The following is a 17,821-nucleotide window of genomic DNA, read 5'->3' on the forward strand; positions in this document are numbered from 1 at the left end:
TTGTATCGATGGTAATCATTTTTACAACGAATTATCAACGAAGATATCGCCAACACTCGGTGGTAAATCTAATTCAACACTTCAGCTGGCGGGTCTTTAATTCCGGCTTCAGAAGAAGCCGAATTGTATGGCTAAGAACCTTGAAAGTCAGGATTTTATAACTTGTTTGCAATTCATTCTGTTTTGTATTTCAAGGTTATTTGCACCTTTCTTTCACATTTTTGTGGAAATTATATTCCAGAATGCTGGAAGCTTCTATTTGTTGATGGTTTGAAGATGCGATTCTGTATCAACACTTGTCTTATGAGAAACGTACGGTGCATTATTGAGCTTGATCAGAATTTGACAGCTTGAAAAGCCAATCGGAAGAAACATTTCACAGTTGAAGTAACTCTTTATAATTATAAAATATGTTACAAATGTTTCGATTTTCAATTCACGCCTCTAGTGGTACTGTTCATTTGAATTTCTTTTCCGCGTTGAATCTTTGTACGACAAGAGCCGCCGAGGCAATTTGGAAACAAGACTAAAGAAAACGCTTTAAACATATCAAATGGCAAACACCACCAATAATCGTGAAAATAATTCAGATCTCAGTGCTCAACTCGAGAAAATGTTTGCTCAAGAACTTTTGGAACGAGGAATGGCAGAAGTTATCCTAGAGGCAGGAGCGTTGATAGCCATTGGGCTTACAGCTTTCTTCGGCAACTCCCTTATTTGCTTAGCCATGTACAGAAATAAAGCTCTCCGACGACGGGTAACAAATGTTTTTATTCTGAGCCTAGCAATTTCAGATATTCTGATGGCCTGTTTATGTATACCTATTGCTGCTGGAGTTCTAATTGAAGGTCGTTGGATTTACTCGAGTTTTGGGTGCCAGTTTCAGGCGTACTGGATCTACGTCCTGGCGGGAATTTCTCTATACACTATGGCAGTTACCGCGGTTAATCGATTCTACCGCGTTGTAAAACCTAGGGTTTACAATCGATATTTCTCAATGAGGTCCACATTGGTGATGATCCTTTTTGTGTGGTTGTCGATTGGGATAACCATTGCATTTCTCATCAAGATTAATTGGCTGCGTGTGAAGTTTCAATCAGCTAAAGCTTCGTGCGTGATGTACGCTTGGCTTGGTACCAAAAGCCTTACCTTCATCTACCAAATCGTAGCATTTCTAGTCTTCTTCATAATACCCACAGTTCTGATAACACGATGCTATAAAAAAGTATTTCGTAAAGTTCGCGAACATCAAAGAAATGTTACGAAATCGTTACTAGGCGCAAGACACGCAGCGAGAAAGCAAAACGAAACGTCTACAACACCTTTCACGAGAACGAATATCGAAGAGATTGACATAACTAGAACGCTTTTTCGAGTGGTCCTTGCGTTTGCAGTTTGCTGGACGCCAGTAATTGTCTATGAAGTCATTGTTATTACGAGCAATATTTTTCATTTTTATGAATATCTCCCAAGGCAAGTTCATCTTATATGGTTGTACTTTGGGACTATTGGTAGCGCTGTCAACGCATTTATCTATGGAGGTATGAACCGATCTTTTAGGAATGAGTTCCTCAAGATTTTCAATTTTAAAAATAATACAAGAGTTGGTGTTTATGGCACTGAAATGTCAGTATTAACCGCTACTAATGCGGCATATAAGCCAACGACTCAAAAGCGATGGTCCGCAGCCATCCAAACAGTCCCTAAAAGTCCCCAAAATTAGCCCAAAGTAAGGAAACGGTGTTGGCGTCCAGTTCAATCCCGAATTCCTGGCCGATTCGATGGATTTTTTTTTAAAACGAGTGTAATATCTCAGCGCATAAAATAAAATATCGTTTTTGATACACCCATTTTTTCGGCAAAAAAAGTTGTCAGCGCTAAAAGTGATGGAAATGGTTTCGTTGAATACAAAGAACATTGAATCAGTGTCAACACTAAGGTCCATGTTCTTGACGAGAATAAGAAGCAGAAACACAAGTCATTGAAATGGTTTCGTTGAATACAAAGAACATTGAATCAGTGTCAACACTAAGGTCCATGTTCTTGACGAGAATAAGAAGCAGAAACATAAGCAATTGAAATGGTTTCGTTGAATACAAAAGACATTGAATCAGTGTCAACACTAAGGTCCATGTTCTTGACGAGAATAAGAAGCAGAAACACAAGTCATTGAAATGGTTTCGTTGAATACAAAGAACATTGAATCAGTGTCAACACTAAGGTTCTTGTTCTTGACGAGAATAAGAAGCAGAAACACAAGTCATTGAAATGGTTTCGTTGAATACAAAGAACATTGGATCAGTGTCAACACTAAGGTCCTTATTCTTGACGAGAATAAGAAGCAGAAACACAATTCATTCCATCTATTCATGGAACTTGGAATGACCTATTTCCTATCGCTTTTTTCACCTATTGATTTGGCGATGACAACCTTTTCTGAAATAGGTGTATACTGTGTTATTGCTGTTTTGCAGCTTTGTATCAATTACCTCTGACAACTTCTTTTTTTAAACTAATTGAAAATATCTTTGAAAATGAATACATTTAATTAGTTTTATGCCTATATATTCAATAATTGTACTAAAAATTGAAAGATAATCATGCAGCGCCTGCGCTTAAGTTTAGAATGATTAATTGTCGCTAAATTTATTGGCTATGAAGGGTAGCTAAAGTCATAAGCCTGCCTGCCACTTATTTTACATACATTATTTACACTGATGAAATAAATTTCAAGCTTAGTAAACATGCAAGATGCAAGATTCAGAAGACAGCCGGCATGTTTTGAAATCGCAATATAAAGAGAAATACTTGATGCGAAATATGTGAAATATATATGTCAGCTATATCACAGAACGAAAGTGCTTGAGTACACTTAATGGCAAGTACGTTCTTGCTATATGTTTTTACATTTACGGCCTAATAAATAGCTTAGAAATTCTCAATGAGGAACACTTTGACAGCTAATGGCGTTAAACAAGCCTCCAGCATTTTTGAATTTCAAGCGATCAATTATGAGTCTGTTGTAAAAATGATAAATGAACTTAAACCTAACAAAGCAGTTGGTTTAGACAAAATAAGTTCTCGTTTGTTAAAGGATGCTGCTGATATTATTGCACCAAGTCTCACATCGTTATTTAACATCTCCATAGACACTGGCTGTTTTCCGTCTACATGGAAATTGGCAAAGGTATCTCCTCTTTTTAAAAAGGGTAGTAAGCAAGATCCTTCTAATTATAGACCGATATCGGTACTGCCCACTATTAGCAAACTTTTAGAGAAAGTCGTACACATGCAACTTTACTCTTATCTCCGTAATAATAACCTGCTTTCTCAAAAACAATTTGGCTTCAGACTAAACTCTTCTACTGTCACTGCTTCGGCTATGTTTACAGACAAAATTCTCTCATCCATGGATAAAGGAAAGCTTACTGGTGCTGTGTTTATTGACTTGACTAAGGCCTTTGACACGATAAATCATTCTATCCTACTATCTAAGTTATGCAGTCTTGGTGTTCTGAATACTTCTCCTGCTTACAACTGGTTTGAATCCTACCTATCCAATAGATGCCAAGTGACGGTCTGCAATGACACAAAATCTGGTCCAGAATTAGTCCAAATTGGTGTACCTCAGGGCTCCATTTTGGGTCCCTTACTGTTTTCGTTGTATATCAATGATTTACCAGATCACTTGGAACACTGTGACGTAACTCTTTACGCAGATGATACTGTTCTCTTCATTTCTGATAAATCTCTGCACAATATCAAGTCCTACATGAACTCAGACTTGGAAAAACTGAACAAATGGCTAAAGTTAAATCACTTGACACTTAGTACAAGTAAATCTAAGTTTATGATCATTGGTAGCAGTCAACGACTGATTAAGATAGACTCTATTACATTTAATATTGATAATACAGACCTTGATGAAGTTACTTCATTTAAGTATTTAGGTATTGTTATCAACAGTCGCTTAAATTGGCAAGATCATGTTGATCAAATGTTCTCCAAGATAAATAAGAAGCTAGGTCTACTTAAACGTATTCGTTATTGTCTACCTTTAGATGCTAGATTGCTGTATTTTAACAGCTATGTATTACCATTATTTGATTACGCAGACATTGTATGGGGTGATAGGGGCAATTCCACTCTAATGTTGCAGCTTCAAACTTTACACAACAAAGCTGCAAAAATAATTCTAGACTTACCTATGAGATCATCTTCTAATGAGGCCCTGAATAAACTGAAATGGAAAACTCTTGCAAGACGTAGGGCCGAGCATAGGGCAACTTTTCTTTATAAATGTTTAAATGATTTATTTTCACATCGTTTTAACTTAGTATTTAATAAAGACATACACAATTATAACACTAGATCTAAGAACAATATCCGTAAGAGTGCTTCTACTAGAAACTGGGGTCACTGGACATCGACAAATTTTGCCTCAAACGACTGGAATGAATTAGACTTATCAATTAGACAAAGCCCATCATTAGCTAGTTTTAAAAGAGCTTTAAGAAATTTAAATAGTTTTTAATATCGACACTAATAATTTTTAATTAATCCTATTCATATCTCATATATAATATCTATTTTTAATATTTGACTATTTGATATGCGGACACTGAATGTGTGCAACACTCTGCTCTATTGATACTGAGCACTGTAAAGTTCAGTGGTAATATGCCTAGCTTCTGTGTTGCACACATTTAGTGTCTGCATTCTAACATTGTCATTATTTGTAAATTTACATTTTTGTTATTTTTTATATATTTATATTTTAGTCTTCTTTTTTCTTTTTTGTTATATATTTATTTTAGAGGTCTCTCTTGTAAATCACCTTATGGTGACAGCGATAACCTCAATAAAGATTATTTATTATTATTATTGTCATGATCATAAACTTACACAATGCAAGCACGTACGACCAGTTAATCAAGGCGGTTTCAGTAAAATTTAAAAAAATTCATAAAAAATAAAATAATAATAAAAATAAAATAATAATAAAAACAAAAAAACAAAAAAAGGAAAAAAAAACAAAAACAAAACAATTGCAACGTGGTCCAACTTAGGTAAACTGCCACCCGACTTTCTTTAAGTTATAGAATGCATGCACACTGCTCCCTATCCCGACCAGGGTCTAGCTTTTGAGAACATCAATGTAAGGCATGATGCCCTGAATAAAATATGTTGGTCCCAAGCTAGACCAGAAATGCACCATCGCTATTCCGAGTTAACTCCCATATAGCGTGTGATAAACAAAACATGTTTATACTCAAGCTAGACCAGAATGCGTCACGTCCCGATGAACACAAAAACATGGTGAACAAATATTTTTGTACCTAAGCTAGACCAGAATGCATCACGTTCCGCTGAACACAAAAATATGGTGAAAATATTTTTGTACTTAGACCAGAATGCATCACCGCGGAACACAAAAACATGGCGAACAAAATATTTTTGTACCTCTAGACCAGAATGCATTATTCACCGCTGAATACAAAGACATCGGTGTACGAAATGTTTGTACCCAAGCTAGACCAATATGCACCATGTTCTCCAACACAAATCCATGACAAGAATCTGCTTGATATAACAAAAAAACTTCATCAAAGCCTATTCTTTCAAGCAATTCAGAGCATTCATGGCCGCGTCATCATGTGCAGATGAGAGAGTAGGCCCAGAGCCACAGCATACAGTCATAGGATCAGTGGAGATTTGGACAAAACACTGATAGTTTCCATTATATCCCTTTTCTCCAAGGTCCTTCCATTCAATGTTCCAGCTATTTTTCTTGGCCTCCTTGCTAAGTTTGTTGCAATAGAAATTTTGTGGTCGTCGATTTGTTTCAGATGAGCTTATCTTCATTTTTTCTAATGGAATAGATGAGATAGGGGGCTCTTTCCCACGTGTCCTCATAATGGCTGCTGTAGAGACGCTAGCACGAGGAGAATCTCGCTATAGGGGAGGGGGAAAAAAGAAGGAAAAAACCTAAGAAGCCTGGTTAATTTATATTTCCCACAAATGAAAATAACATAAGTATCATTTAGTATTTAAAAAAGCTAAGCTTATCTAGGTCGGAGAGTCTGGCCACGAGGTCTTCGTTCTCGCTTCTTGAAGCTTAGCTGATATTTTCATTTGTGGGATACCTGTTGGCAAGGTTATAAAATTACCCCTCCCTAGAAAGCCTGCTTATGCAGGGCTGGGTCCAGGGAGGGGCAAAGAGGGGCTGCATAGCCCTCCCTCCCCCCCCCCCCCCCTTCAGCCATATCTAGTTTTATTTGATAAAAGTAATGGTTTTAAAGTAAAATGAGCCTTGGTACCTTACAAGTCAAGCAAAATAGATCTTATTCGTAGTGTAACAATGTTTTCCCAATTCAGCGTGACAAACCTCTGGGGGAATGAAGAGCTCTTGTTTTGAAACTCGTCGGGATATCATCGCTATTCCTTTCGTATCCTTTGGGATACTCATGAATTTTTCGAAGAGTAAAAACAAAAGAAAATGAATCCCCTGGAGGTTCGTCACGCTGAATTGGGAAAACATTGTCACACCACGAATAAGGTCTATTGGGTCAACCACCCCCTCCCCCCTCCCTATATTTTTGGCTGGATCTGTCCCTGCTATGCAGACTACGCGTTTATGAGGAGGTCATTATCCCACTCTTTTTATTCTACATATTTTTTTAATTGAATTAATTATCTGCACATCATTGGTATCAATGATTTACGTATCTGGATTCCCTGTATTTATGCCAATTTTTTGCACTCCTAATTATAAAACCAGCTAGAAAAATGTTGGAATGCCTAGCAGTTTTCTGATTCAAGCAAGAATGAGATACGTTTTTACTTTTCATGATGTATAGATAATTCTAATAAATACCTGCTCTAAACCTGGTGTACTGAGATTTCTGGAAATAAAAGGACCAGAACTAACACTTGGTTGAACCATTTTTAACATTTTTTCAGCTGCTTGTTTCTTTGCTGTCTTTTTAGAGCTTCCTCGACCTTCACACACATTATGTTTTAACTGAAAAAACAATTTGAAAATATATTTTGAGAAGTGAAAGGTTGGTACCGACTAGAAGGTCAATTTATTTGTGAGAATAGCTTTGTCTTTTCAACCTCAGGGGAGTAACTTTGTCCATTTCGACTGGTACAATAACAAAGGTACCGTCTAGAAGCTAGGATAATTCTTTTCTGATAGTAGCTTTGTCCCTAAAATGGCAGCTTTTTAGAAATAAAAAAAATAAAAGATAAATCGAAAATAGTGGGCGTTTCGGAGGCTCAAACAAAATGGCTAATTTTTGAGTTTGGACCTCCGCCTTTGGAAAATTCTGGCTACGCCCCTGGCGAATAAAAAAAGTGAGAGGAGAGGAGAGGAGAGGAGAGGAAAAACTACACAAATATTGGGTTTCCTGTGGCAGCTTAGTAACCACCTAGTAGTTCAGCGCGCTCGAATTCAATTTTCAACGTACAATTTTCTCGTACAAACGAAAAAAACGCCCACTTTATTCCTTCATTTCTCCAATTTAAAGATGTCAAAAACTTCCAAGAAGCGAGGATTTCTGAAGATTTCCAAATGGGGTAAATTTCTGAAGCTAAGACGGCCAAAAAAGAAAGAAAAGAAGACGAATTGTGAGGAAGAAAAGTTTGGAGATGACGAACTCGAGTTGAACAAAACCAGAAAAGACCAAGAAACAACAGCACTCATTGTTGAAAAAACAACTGGAGAGAATGTTCTTGAGTTTAAAGATGACACTGCAAAGCTAGAAGAACGAATAGAAAGTGATAATTGTAGCGTTGAAGAAAAGAAAGCTACAGTTAAAGTCGATTTGTGTCAGAAATTTGAACAAGAAATTCATGTTCAAAATGGCGGTTGTACGAGCCACATGTTGGACAGAACAAAACCTGAGTCAGAGAACATAGAAGTGGCTAATGAGAATGACCTCAAACGAGAAGACGACGAAGATTTACGATCAGCAGTTAATGAGAATTCCTCGCCTAAGGAGAAAGGTTTAGACCAGGTCTCTGACATCATAGTTCACACTACTCCTTCACCACAAGTAAAACAGGATACGAAAATAAATAACGACGAGAAAGACGAGGTATTAGCTTTTCCAATCCTTCCTACTCCTTCACCTAAGATTCAAAAATCTGAGGCTAAAATGCAAAAGGTTTTTTCAGCGAGGAAAGATAAGAATGACATTGATGAAGACGATAGTGTAATTATGGCAGCTCCAGTTTCAACACCTGCACAAAAGAAGTCAGAAAACAGAGAGTCACGTGTTTTGACTGTCAAAAAGATACGCTCTATCATAGCTACCCCCTATAAAAGGCTCAAGAGAGAAGGGTCACTACTAGATGGACAGACATATCGTTATATTGAGATACAAAGTTTGGTGAATGCCGTCCAGTCTATGCATCCATGCATTGGGTCTATGATTGCATGCAATGAGAAGGGCCTGCAGTATGGGAAGAGCTCGGTATTGAGGATTGAATGCAAGGAATGTAATGCTAAGGTATTCCTACAGGCATCCAAGAATTAATCAGGACTTATAGGCACTAACATAACTACTTTAATTAGTGGACATTCTGAAATTCCATGAATATGCTGGACCCAGGAAGAGAGATCGATTTGTCTGGACCCACTGTCCCTACCCTTGACGATTTATTCCTCTTCCATGTAGAGATATGAATTTTTTTTGGAAACTACATTATACAGCCCTCCCCATTCCTGGCAATTTTCAATACCCCTCCATGGAGAAGATCTAAATAAGTTTTGGAATTACATAATATACCCTCCCAGCCCCTGTGAAAATCTAGTCCCCTCTATGGGTAGGTATGGATATTTTCTGGAACTACACGATATACCCTACTCAGATCCTCTCCACCCTTTGGAATTCCAGTCCCTCTCCATGGAGAGTAGGTATGAATATTTCCAGGAACTTATATGTTAGTACAATACAAATTGTTTTAGCCCCTTCCATCAACTAGGATTATCAGTGTCTTTCTGCAGGGTAGGGACGAATACTTTTTGGAAGCCTTCTGCCATCCCTTGGAGTCCAATCCCCCTTGAATCCAATCCTTTTCAGTATGTCTACTAAAAGTGTTTAAAAGTATAATCTGTCTATACATGTTGTACATGTTCATATTCATACATTTGTAATCTTCAAAAGATCTGTTATAGTATTGTTTTTCAAAATTTTTCTGCTTCTTAAAATATTATTTTTAGTATTTTATTCGAGTTTGTAAAATATTTAAAAAGTTTTTTTGAGTATATTTTTATTTAAAACTAGTTATAAGGAAATATTTTAAAAGTAAAATGATCATATGTCATTTTGATAAAACTGAGAACATTTTGATGGAAATGCAGCAATAAACTCATTACTCTTTGTTGGTATATTACAGTGCTAATTATACAGCTTCTCATTAATCCCATATAGGTAACTGTCCAGTTATTTTCGTAATTGGACAGGTCTTGTTGATATGGGATTAATTAGGTATCTATATAATTAATAGGTAATGGTATTTCATGCTCCCCAATCAAGAAATAATTGGACTCGAAAAATTCCTCTCAACTGCCAAATTGGACTCGGCCTACAGCCTCATCCAATTTTGTCAGTCCTCGAAATTTTCCTCGTCCAATTATTTCTTAATTGGACAGCATGGAGTCTTATTACATATACTAATCGGAAGAAAAAAGTGGGCACCTAGAAAAAATTTCAAGCCAATCAGAAGCGTCAGTGTTATCTTTCGATTATCTTGTGGTTAGAAAGTCAATTCTGATTGGCCAAAGAAGAATAGAACATTCCTGAAATATTTCCAGGTGCCCATGGTTTTTCGATTTGCCCTGTAAAGAATTTCCTATCACAGCAAGAAGGTTTTGGTGAATGTCAAACAAGGCATTTCCATGACATTCCATATGCCCTTGAAAACTTCCATGATGTTACGGATAAGATAAATAATATTTTATTACTCTAACGAATTAAGAACTGCAAATACCTTGCATTCTATTAAAAAAGTCATGCGATGTGGTTCCCCATATTCGTCAATCTCTTTATATTCAGGAGCTGGCCATCCTCGTTGCATAGCAAGCTCTTGCAGCTCTCCGACTGAATTATGGGCCAATGAAAGATTGTTGGTATTCTCAGGCAATGATAGTGACCTGGGATAACTGGATCTGTAGCTTGGGGATTCATTCATAGATGTCTAGAACACAATCATATGGGCTAATTAATGATGTACTTATAGCATTCTGGAATAGTCCTAATATTCGTTGTGGTGCAATGTTTTCCCATTTACAGGCATTCTCAATCACACGCACCCTCTAGCGATTGTTTCTGTCGCAACGAAGAAGCTTTTGGTGGACGTAAATCAAGGCATTTCCATGACATTCTATAGGCACGTGCCGTTATAGCTTTGTGTTTTCTGACAATGTTATGGAATGGCCTTGTGATTGACGTCCACCAAAACCTTCTTTGTCGCGACAAACAATTGCTAGAGGGCCCGTGTGATTGAGAATGGCTGAAAGACCATAAGTCATTTCATAGAGTATCATTTCTTTGTTTAATGGTTGAGCAAGAGACACATTGACATGACACATGAATATGGATACAATATGGATTTTTTGAGTGTCTTTTTCAGTTGAAATAGAGTCATTTTAGTTCAATTCAATGCAGCCACACTTCAATTTCCCCATATGTGTCATCAGTTGTCACACTCTCAACTGTATTCATGCCTCACATCCTTCAAATATTTCAATTTTCCTTTCAAAACACTTGCAAAGGCCCCCTTTTTATCTTTTATGAACCATTAAACCTTATCAAGTCTTTGGTGGTACATTCCATGCATTTAAGGGTGAATTAATAATACAGATGTATTCGATTACTATCATAAGAAAGAGAAAGGGGCCTTATTACACGAACTAGTAATAATTTAGACAAATAAGCATTTTACACATGTAAAACCTCAAAATATATTCTATAAAATCCTATTCCTTTAGCATACCGTAACATCTGTTTCATGTCTTCTCGATGAAGAAGGTTCCTCCTGTGGAGTTCCTTCCCTTGGTTTTGGGACCTTCACATAATCAGTCAACTTCGCGATGGCGTCGTCGGCAGCATTGATCTTCGCCTCTCTCTTCGACTGCCCATAACCTATACATTCATCTAACAAACCACCGATTTCTACCTTACATATGAAGGTTTTTTGAGAAGCATCTTCCACTAGATTTTTGAATCGTACAATCATTGAATGTTGTGATGAAGCAAGCATTAACAAATCAATAGAATCTTGATGCATTCCAACGTTTTCTAAAAAGCGGATCGTTTCTCCAAGCTTGGCCGGCGTTGTGGAAGCCATCTCACTCACAAGCTTTCTCTTTTTTCTTAAATGACTGTTATTTCATTTCTTGGAAATTCTTTTGTATTGCATACTAGACCGCGAGAGACTGAGTATAAACAAACAGCCCAGTCATTCTCCCGGCTTTTATTATTTTTCTATTTAAAACTTTTCAATAAACTTTTTTCTATATATGCCTATATTTATTCAAAAATAAGTAAGCAGTGAAATTTTCTCATATAATTTTTTATTAAGAATAAAATTCTCAGTTTTTTAATAAAGATGGCGCGCGAAGACTCACGGTCGTTTCACAATTCTCAAAGCGGAAGTAGCTAGTCTATCATAAAACATTTTAAAAATTCAAATATCTGTACTGTAATATTTAATTTCAATGTTGTAAAACTCTTGTCATTTATATATTTCGAAGAACACTGTTCGTTGGCAGAGGTCAGGAAGTCATTACACTGGTTACCAGTTTCTTTGTCACGCTATGTTTATCATTCTTATACGTTGTGTGACTTTGGATAGAATTATTTCATAGTGGACGAAACTACTTCCAGGTCAAGTTTAGATACATTTTTCGGGAATTTAGACGCCCATAATCTACACATGGATGACAAGAACAATGACAGAGGAGAAAGTACTGCTAGACAAGCTACAAGAACTACAAAATTTGGCTGCATTTCTTCTCCAAAGAAGTGAAAAGTTAAACCCTTGTATTGAAGGACTGCACAAGCTAACCAGAAAAATTAAAGCTGAATTAAAATTCTTGGAATCTGTGAGTAGTGAATAATATTTGTTTGAAGTAGGATATTATCGAATATTTACGAATCCAGAGCTTAAATTTATCTTTAATCTTTTGAGTAGTCAGCTGTCTGTGGCCTGCCTGGTCTGTATTTTGGTTGTCTAAAAGTCTGCATATTTAGAGACCTGCCTGTCTGTCTGTCGATATGTCTGTCTCTCTTTTTCTGTGTTTCTGTGTATGTATCTGCCTATCTGTCTGTCATAATATACATGAATTTCAATATGGTTAGTCACCTAAAAAGCTACAAAGCTGCGACCAACAAGGATTATGAGTAGATACATTTTACATGTTTCAACCGCTTGATAACTGTTGATGGACTTGAGATCTTCTACCAGTTACAAGTTAACCTTCTCTGAGTATCCTCAACCTCTGCAGTTTGTGTCAAAAGCTCTACTTGTTGGATATAAAACATTTCCCCGTGATTCTTAGTGATCACAGCTTTCTAGGTTTTTGGTGACTATAACTTTATTTGAAATAAGTATATATGGATTTTCTTGAGTACATCATGTTTTATTTTTCAACAGCTTCAAACAAAACAAGTTCCAATCAAAGCTAGTCACATACAAAGCACTAATCTCACTCATCTACAAGGTGTTGTCAAGGCAACAGAGCAGTCTAATGGTGTTGTCGCTGTGTTGAGAACCTTTAATTTCAGCCCTTCAAAAGATTCAGAACAGCAAGTCAACACTTCTTGCATAGTTGATGTCATTGCTAACAATGGAAGTAACTGGATCAAAGTCATTGCTAGAAATCCTAAATCTTTACATAAAATATGGGAAGGTAATACAGTCAAGTCCTATTCTATAGGCCACTACCAAGTGTCAAGCTATTTGCATTTAATATTTTTGCTATCATCATTAATTTATTTTTAATTTTTTTAGGTCAAGGACAGTTTGGAGATAAAGACCTTTTTGACCAAGCCAAGGTATTATTTTAAAAAATGGTGTTTTTAACACATTTGAAGATGAAATCTATCTCTCTGTCAACCTCCCTTATACTGTTATAGGAGGATTTTTTAGATACAATCTAAAATTGACCAAATTATTTGTACTAGGTTTTTGTTGAATGCAGTAAGGATCATCCAGTGCATTTTCAAAACCCAGTTGTCACGTTTTTGTTCTGCAATGGGGTCACTGAAAGCTTGGCAAGTAAGTTTAGTATTATATGTGTAAGCAAGCAGACAGACGGACAGACAAGACAGACAGACAGACAGACAAGACAGACAGACAGACAGACAGACAGACAGACAGGCAGACAGAAGGACAAGACAGACAGACAGCCAGACAGACAAAGTAAGCAAATTAGTACACAAACAAACAATGAAAGACAATCCTCAACGTTACAACAACTGTTATTATAATCTTATGGCACCATTTTCTTGTGTATAGAGTGTTTAATAGAGTTAGGGATTGATGTACAAGGAGACGTACTTGTTGACCCAGTAAATGAAGCTGTATCACTTAGGCCAGAGGCAGTATCATCATCATGCATGCAGCTGGACAGCAATGCTGAATCCAAGATTCCTATTACTATGTAAGTTGTTAACAAGTCTCTTCCAGAAACTAGAAAGTTATAACACACAGAATGTGGGGTATACCTTTTCATCAACCTTATTTTATTCATCCGTGCATCCGTGCATCCGTGCATCCGTGCATCCGTGCATCCGTGCATCCGTGCATCCGTGCATCCGTGCATCCGTGCATCCGTGCATCCGTGCATCCATGCATCCGTGCATCCGTGCATCCGTGCATCCGTGCATCCGTGCATCAGTGCATCCTTGCATCCGTGCATCCATGTATCCTTGCATTTGTGCAACCGTAAATCTGCAGATCTGTGTATTTTTTACATTCATGCCTCCATCCATACCTCCATCCATACCTCCATCCATGCCTCCATCCATCCATCCATGCATACATCCATCCATCCATCCATCCATTCATCCATCCATCCATCCATCCATCCATCCATCCATCCATCCATGCATCCATGCATCCATTCATCCATCCATGCATCCATGCATCCATGCATCCATGCATCCATGCATCCATGCATCCATGCATCCATGCATCCATGCATCCATGCCTCCATGCCTCCATCCATGCCTCCATCCATCCTTTCATTCATCTTCCTTAATCCTTTTATGCATTTAGTTATTCATTCATTCTTCATTTTTCCTTCTTTCAGAAATCGTGTTAACCTAGACGTATCGACCATGATTGCCTTTGTATCTGCTGTGACTAATGGCGGAGCTATGTTTGTGTTTAAGGTATATACTTACTTACTGTCCTTCAACAATAGTTCCAACTAAAAACTACCACAAGTTCTTCTTACTCAGTCAGTGACCATAGATCATGATGATTATGATACTTATATAGCGCTCTTTTCCATATGGATATGTTCAAAGGTGCTTTACAATGATTTATGGATGAGACTGGATGTCCGATGCTCAACCAACTAAGCCAACCGATTCAATTTAGCTCTTGTAATTTCAGGATAGTATCCTAAACTCACAAGCAGAAAAAGAACGCAGGGGTCCCTTACTTCCACTTCTGATAGAGTATTTTGAAGGTAAATGTTTTCTCATAAGTACAAGATTTCATGGTATTAAATGGCCTTGCAAGTTGTGCATGCCCCAAACGATGTGCAAGAGCAATAAATATGAATCGTTGAGCACGCAATATGGCAATGATTAATCTTTTTGGTTTTACTGTGCAATGTTGCCGACATCATTGCACGCAACATATGCATAGGTGAACCCACATAATCTTATTTTTTGGTTTTATTATGTAGGTAAAGAACTGCTTGTTTGCAGCTCTGCCATTAACGATTTTGAGAAAATTGTTCAGACTATTGGAGGTCCCAAGGAGAAGGAAAGAGCAAGGTATGACAAAATCAAATTCCTCAGACTTATTTCTAAGAAGAGAAATGATAATGTGATGGTGATGGTGGTGCTCGTGGTAAACTCTTAGTGGTGGTGCTGGCTGCTAAAGTTAATTTAGATGATGATAATGATGGTGATGATGATGTTAGTAATGCAGATGACGGTGATGAGGATGACGATAGTGTTGCTGATGGTGGTGATGAAGATAGCGATGGTGTTAATGATGAGGATAATGATAATGATGTTGATGATGATGATGGTGATAATGATGATGATGATAATGATGGTGATAATGATGATGATGATAATGATGGTGATAATGATGATGATGATAATGATGGTGATAATGATGATGATGATTATGATGATTACAATCATGATGATGTAAGCTATTGCTTATCACATCTAGTCACACTTGTGAGCCAGAACGAAATATAATATAATCTTTCTCTGGATAATAACTTGGCGAATTTTGTGTATTTTGTAGCCAGCTTATGGATCAAATCAGAAACGTTCCAGATCAGCCATCGAAAAGATCCATGGGTCTAAAAGACAGCGCGAGCATCAAACTGCGATCGAAAGTACGTAAAGGGGGTCCAATGAAAATAAACAGGACAAAACACGTGGCCGCCATGTTGGTTGACATAACAAAAGAAACCAAGACCAAATCTTTTGTTCAAGTCAACCAACATGGCGGCTATGACGTCACATGTACAAGGACAAAACACGTGGCCGCCATGTTGGTTGACATAACAAAAGAAACCAAGACCAAATCTTTTGTTCAAGTCAACCAACATGGCCTCAGCTATATGAGGGTGCGAGGTTAGAAAGTTATTGCAGGATATGTCTCTATCTCTTTGTCTTTGATTTAACAAATAAAATTGCTTTTTCCGTGCTCCGTTCTTTAATAAAGCATGCAGGAAGTGGCGTAAGCACGAAAGAAAGGTAAGGAGAAGCACAAGCCGTCGGCGAGTGCTTCTCACACTTCTTGAGCTTTCTAAGTTCTTTATTACTGAATGGAGCACGGAAAAAGCTGTTTCATTCGTTTAATCATTTAGTTACTAATTTTATTTCGGTATTGAATTTAATACAAAACAAGAAAGACGGTCGCAGGATCTAGCAGCACTTCGCGCGCGTCGATGACGTCAACACTGTGCTCTGTTCACTAATAAAGCACAGTTTTCGACCAATCAGCGCGCGTGTACTATCCCAACTATATAATAATATTTTATAGTGGTGGTAATACAATATGTTTCGACTAGATTGTTTTTGGTACGGGAGACACACTCAAAGCTGTAACAGTCACCGCCAATTCATCATTCGTGAGAGCGGCAAGCAGTCAGGTATGTCGACATTCCTTATTTGTGTACTTCATATTTAGGAATTGAAAAAGAGAATGCTTTCTGTTCTCTATCACATGTGATTTGAGGGATCTTCTCCTGTTTTCCTCCCTCCGCATAGCCTTACACGCGCTAAATTTCAATTCGATCTGTGAGTTACCCAGTGTCTTGACTTAGATCAGCCCAGAGGTTGTTTCAGGGTTCAATCTGTGAGTTAGCCATGCCCTGACTTAGATCAGCCCAGAGGTTGTTTCAGGGTTCGATCTGTGAATTAGCCATGCCCTGACTTAGATCAGCCCAGAGGTTGTTTCAGGGTTCAATCTGTGAGTTAGCCATGCCCTGACTTAGATCAGCCCAGAGGTTGTTTCAGGGTTCGATCTGTGAATTAGCCATGCCCTGACTTAGATCAGCCCAGAGGTTGTTTCAGGGTTTAATCTGTAAGTTAGCCATGCCCTGACTTAGATCAGCCCAGAGGTTGTTTCAGGGTTCGATCTGTGAATTAGCCATGCCCTGACTTAGATCAGCCCAGAGGTTGTTTCAGGGTTTAATCTGTGAGTTAGCCATGCCCTGACTTAGATCAGCCCAGAGGTTGTTTCAGGGTTTAATCTGTGAGTTAGCCATGCCCTGACTTAGATCTGCCCAGAGGTTGTTTCAGGGTTCAATCTGTGAGTTAGCCATGCCCTGACTTAGATCAGCCCAGAGGTTGTTTCAGGGTTCTATCTGTGAGTTAGCCATGCCCTGACTTAGATCAACCCAGAGGTTGTTTCAGTGTTTGATCTGTAAGTTAGCCATGCCCTGACTTAGATCATGCCCAGAGGTTGTTTCAGTGTTCGATCTGTGAGTTAGCCATGCCCTGACTTAGATAAGCCTAGAGGTTTCAGGGTTTAATAAAACTGATATTTGAACATGTTGTTTCTGTACAGGGGGTAAACTTCAGTGTTTTTCTACATGATTCAAGGGCATTGACGGAATCCAAAGAGAGTCAAGCCGTGCCTATACCTTCCTCGTGATTAACTCCACAGCAAATCAGCTAGAATACGCTGACAAGGTATATATACTAGTTGCACTTCTGTACGTACTAAGAGACCATTCGAATCAATAATTCACTATTTATGGGAGTGGATGAATAAATTAAAATTCTTCCATTGAAACACTAAAATGTTTAGCACCCCTTCCAACAGAGGTTTTAAAAGTGACGTCAATCGTATACGACTTCCAAGTTCAAACGAAAAGCAGTTGGATATTTTAAATTTTGAATATTTTCTTGCATTAGTCTTCGTGACAGGATTTATTTTCAAAGGTCAAATTGTTTCAGGTCGAAGTTATATTATTGAGTATAATTTTCGCAGTATTTTCGCGTTTTTGTGAGGAGTTGCATCCCAAAATACGCCATAACTTAACAGCATTATCTAAAAAGAAAAACACAGAGAAGCCTGCATCTGACACGCTACTTCCTTA

General features: G+C 37.7%; 4 protein-coding genes across 8 annotated transcripts in view; 3 read left to right on the top strand and 1 right to left on the bottom strand.

The window, feature by feature from the left end:
• Positions 1–508: 508 nt before the first annotated feature.
• Positions 509–1,723, top strand: LOC116292333 (melatonin receptor type 1B-B-like). The gene has a single exon (XM_031699619.1). It carries the CDS (start codon positions 554–556, stop codon positions 1,721–1,723), a length of 1,170 nt encoding a protein of 389 aa, XP_031555479.1. The 5' UTR covers positions 509–553.
• A 2,600-nt stretch (positions 1,724–4,323) lies between these two features.
• Positions 4,324–11,412, bottom strand: LOC116292350 (interferon-inducible double-stranded RNA-dependent protein kinase activator A homolog). The gene is made up of 4 exons (XM_031699648.2): positions 11,005–11,412; positions 10,000–10,206; positions 6,878–7,024; positions 4,324–5,955 (listed from the first exon to the last, which is right to left on the bottom strand). Exons 1-4 carry the CDS (start codon positions 11,356–11,358, stop codon positions 5,614–5,616), a joined length of 1,050 nt encoding a protein of 349 aa, XP_031555508.1. The 5' UTR covers positions 11,359–11,412; the 3' UTR covers positions 4,324–5,613.
• LOC148908440 (uncharacterized) lies at positions 7,453–9,362 on the top strand. The gene has a single exon (XM_089035401.1). It carries the CDS (start codon positions 7,533–7,535, stop codon positions 8,541–8,543), a length of 1,011 nt encoding a protein of 336 aa, XP_088891527.1. The 5' UTR covers positions 7,453–7,532; the 3' UTR covers positions 8,544–9,362.
• Positions 11,413–11,843: 431 nt separating the features above from the next.
• The window catches only part of LOC116292338 (UPF0415 protein C7orf25 homolog), a 37,082-nt gene continuing 31,104 nt past the window's right edge, over positions 11,844–17,821 (top strand). For 4 of the 5 annotated variants that reach the window (XR_004196654.2, XR_004196655.2, XM_031699626.2 and 1 more), the window contains exons 1-11: positions 11,844–12,115; positions 12,667–12,922; positions 13,024–13,067; positions 13,197–13,290; positions 13,531–13,675; positions 14,327–14,408; positions 14,635–14,710; positions 14,933–15,023; positions 15,511–15,604; positions 16,286–16,366; positions 17,287–17,411. Coding sequence is in view for 3 of the 5 variants with exons in the window: in XM_031699626.2 (XP_031555486.1) it covers positions 11,951–12,115; positions 12,667–12,922; positions 13,024–13,067; positions 13,197–13,290; positions 13,531–13,675; positions 14,327–14,408; positions 14,635–14,710; positions 14,933–15,023; positions 15,511–15,604; positions 16,286–16,366; positions 17,287–17,373 (1,215 nt within the window). In the remaining 2 variants the exon portion in view is untranslated. Of the gene's footprint in view, positions 12,116–12,666; positions 12,923–13,023; positions 13,068–13,196; positions 13,291–13,530; positions 13,676–14,326; positions 14,409–14,634; positions 14,711–14,932; positions 15,024–15,510; positions 15,605–16,285; positions 16,367–17,286; positions 17,523–17,821 lie in introns of those variants that run through there. The other variant, XM_031699625.2, reaches the window with a different exon arrangement.

The sequence above is a fragment of the Actinia tenebrosa genome, unplaced genomic scaffold, assembly GCF_029948245.1.
Source record: "Actinia tenebrosa isolate PJP-AT-01 unplaced genomic scaffold, QUT_ActTen_1.0 PGA_scaffold3__52_contigs__length_22856419, whole genome shotgun sequence".
Classification (NCBI taxonomy): Eukaryota; Metazoa; Cnidaria; class Anthozoa; order Actiniaria; family Actiniidae; genus Actinia; species Actinia tenebrosa.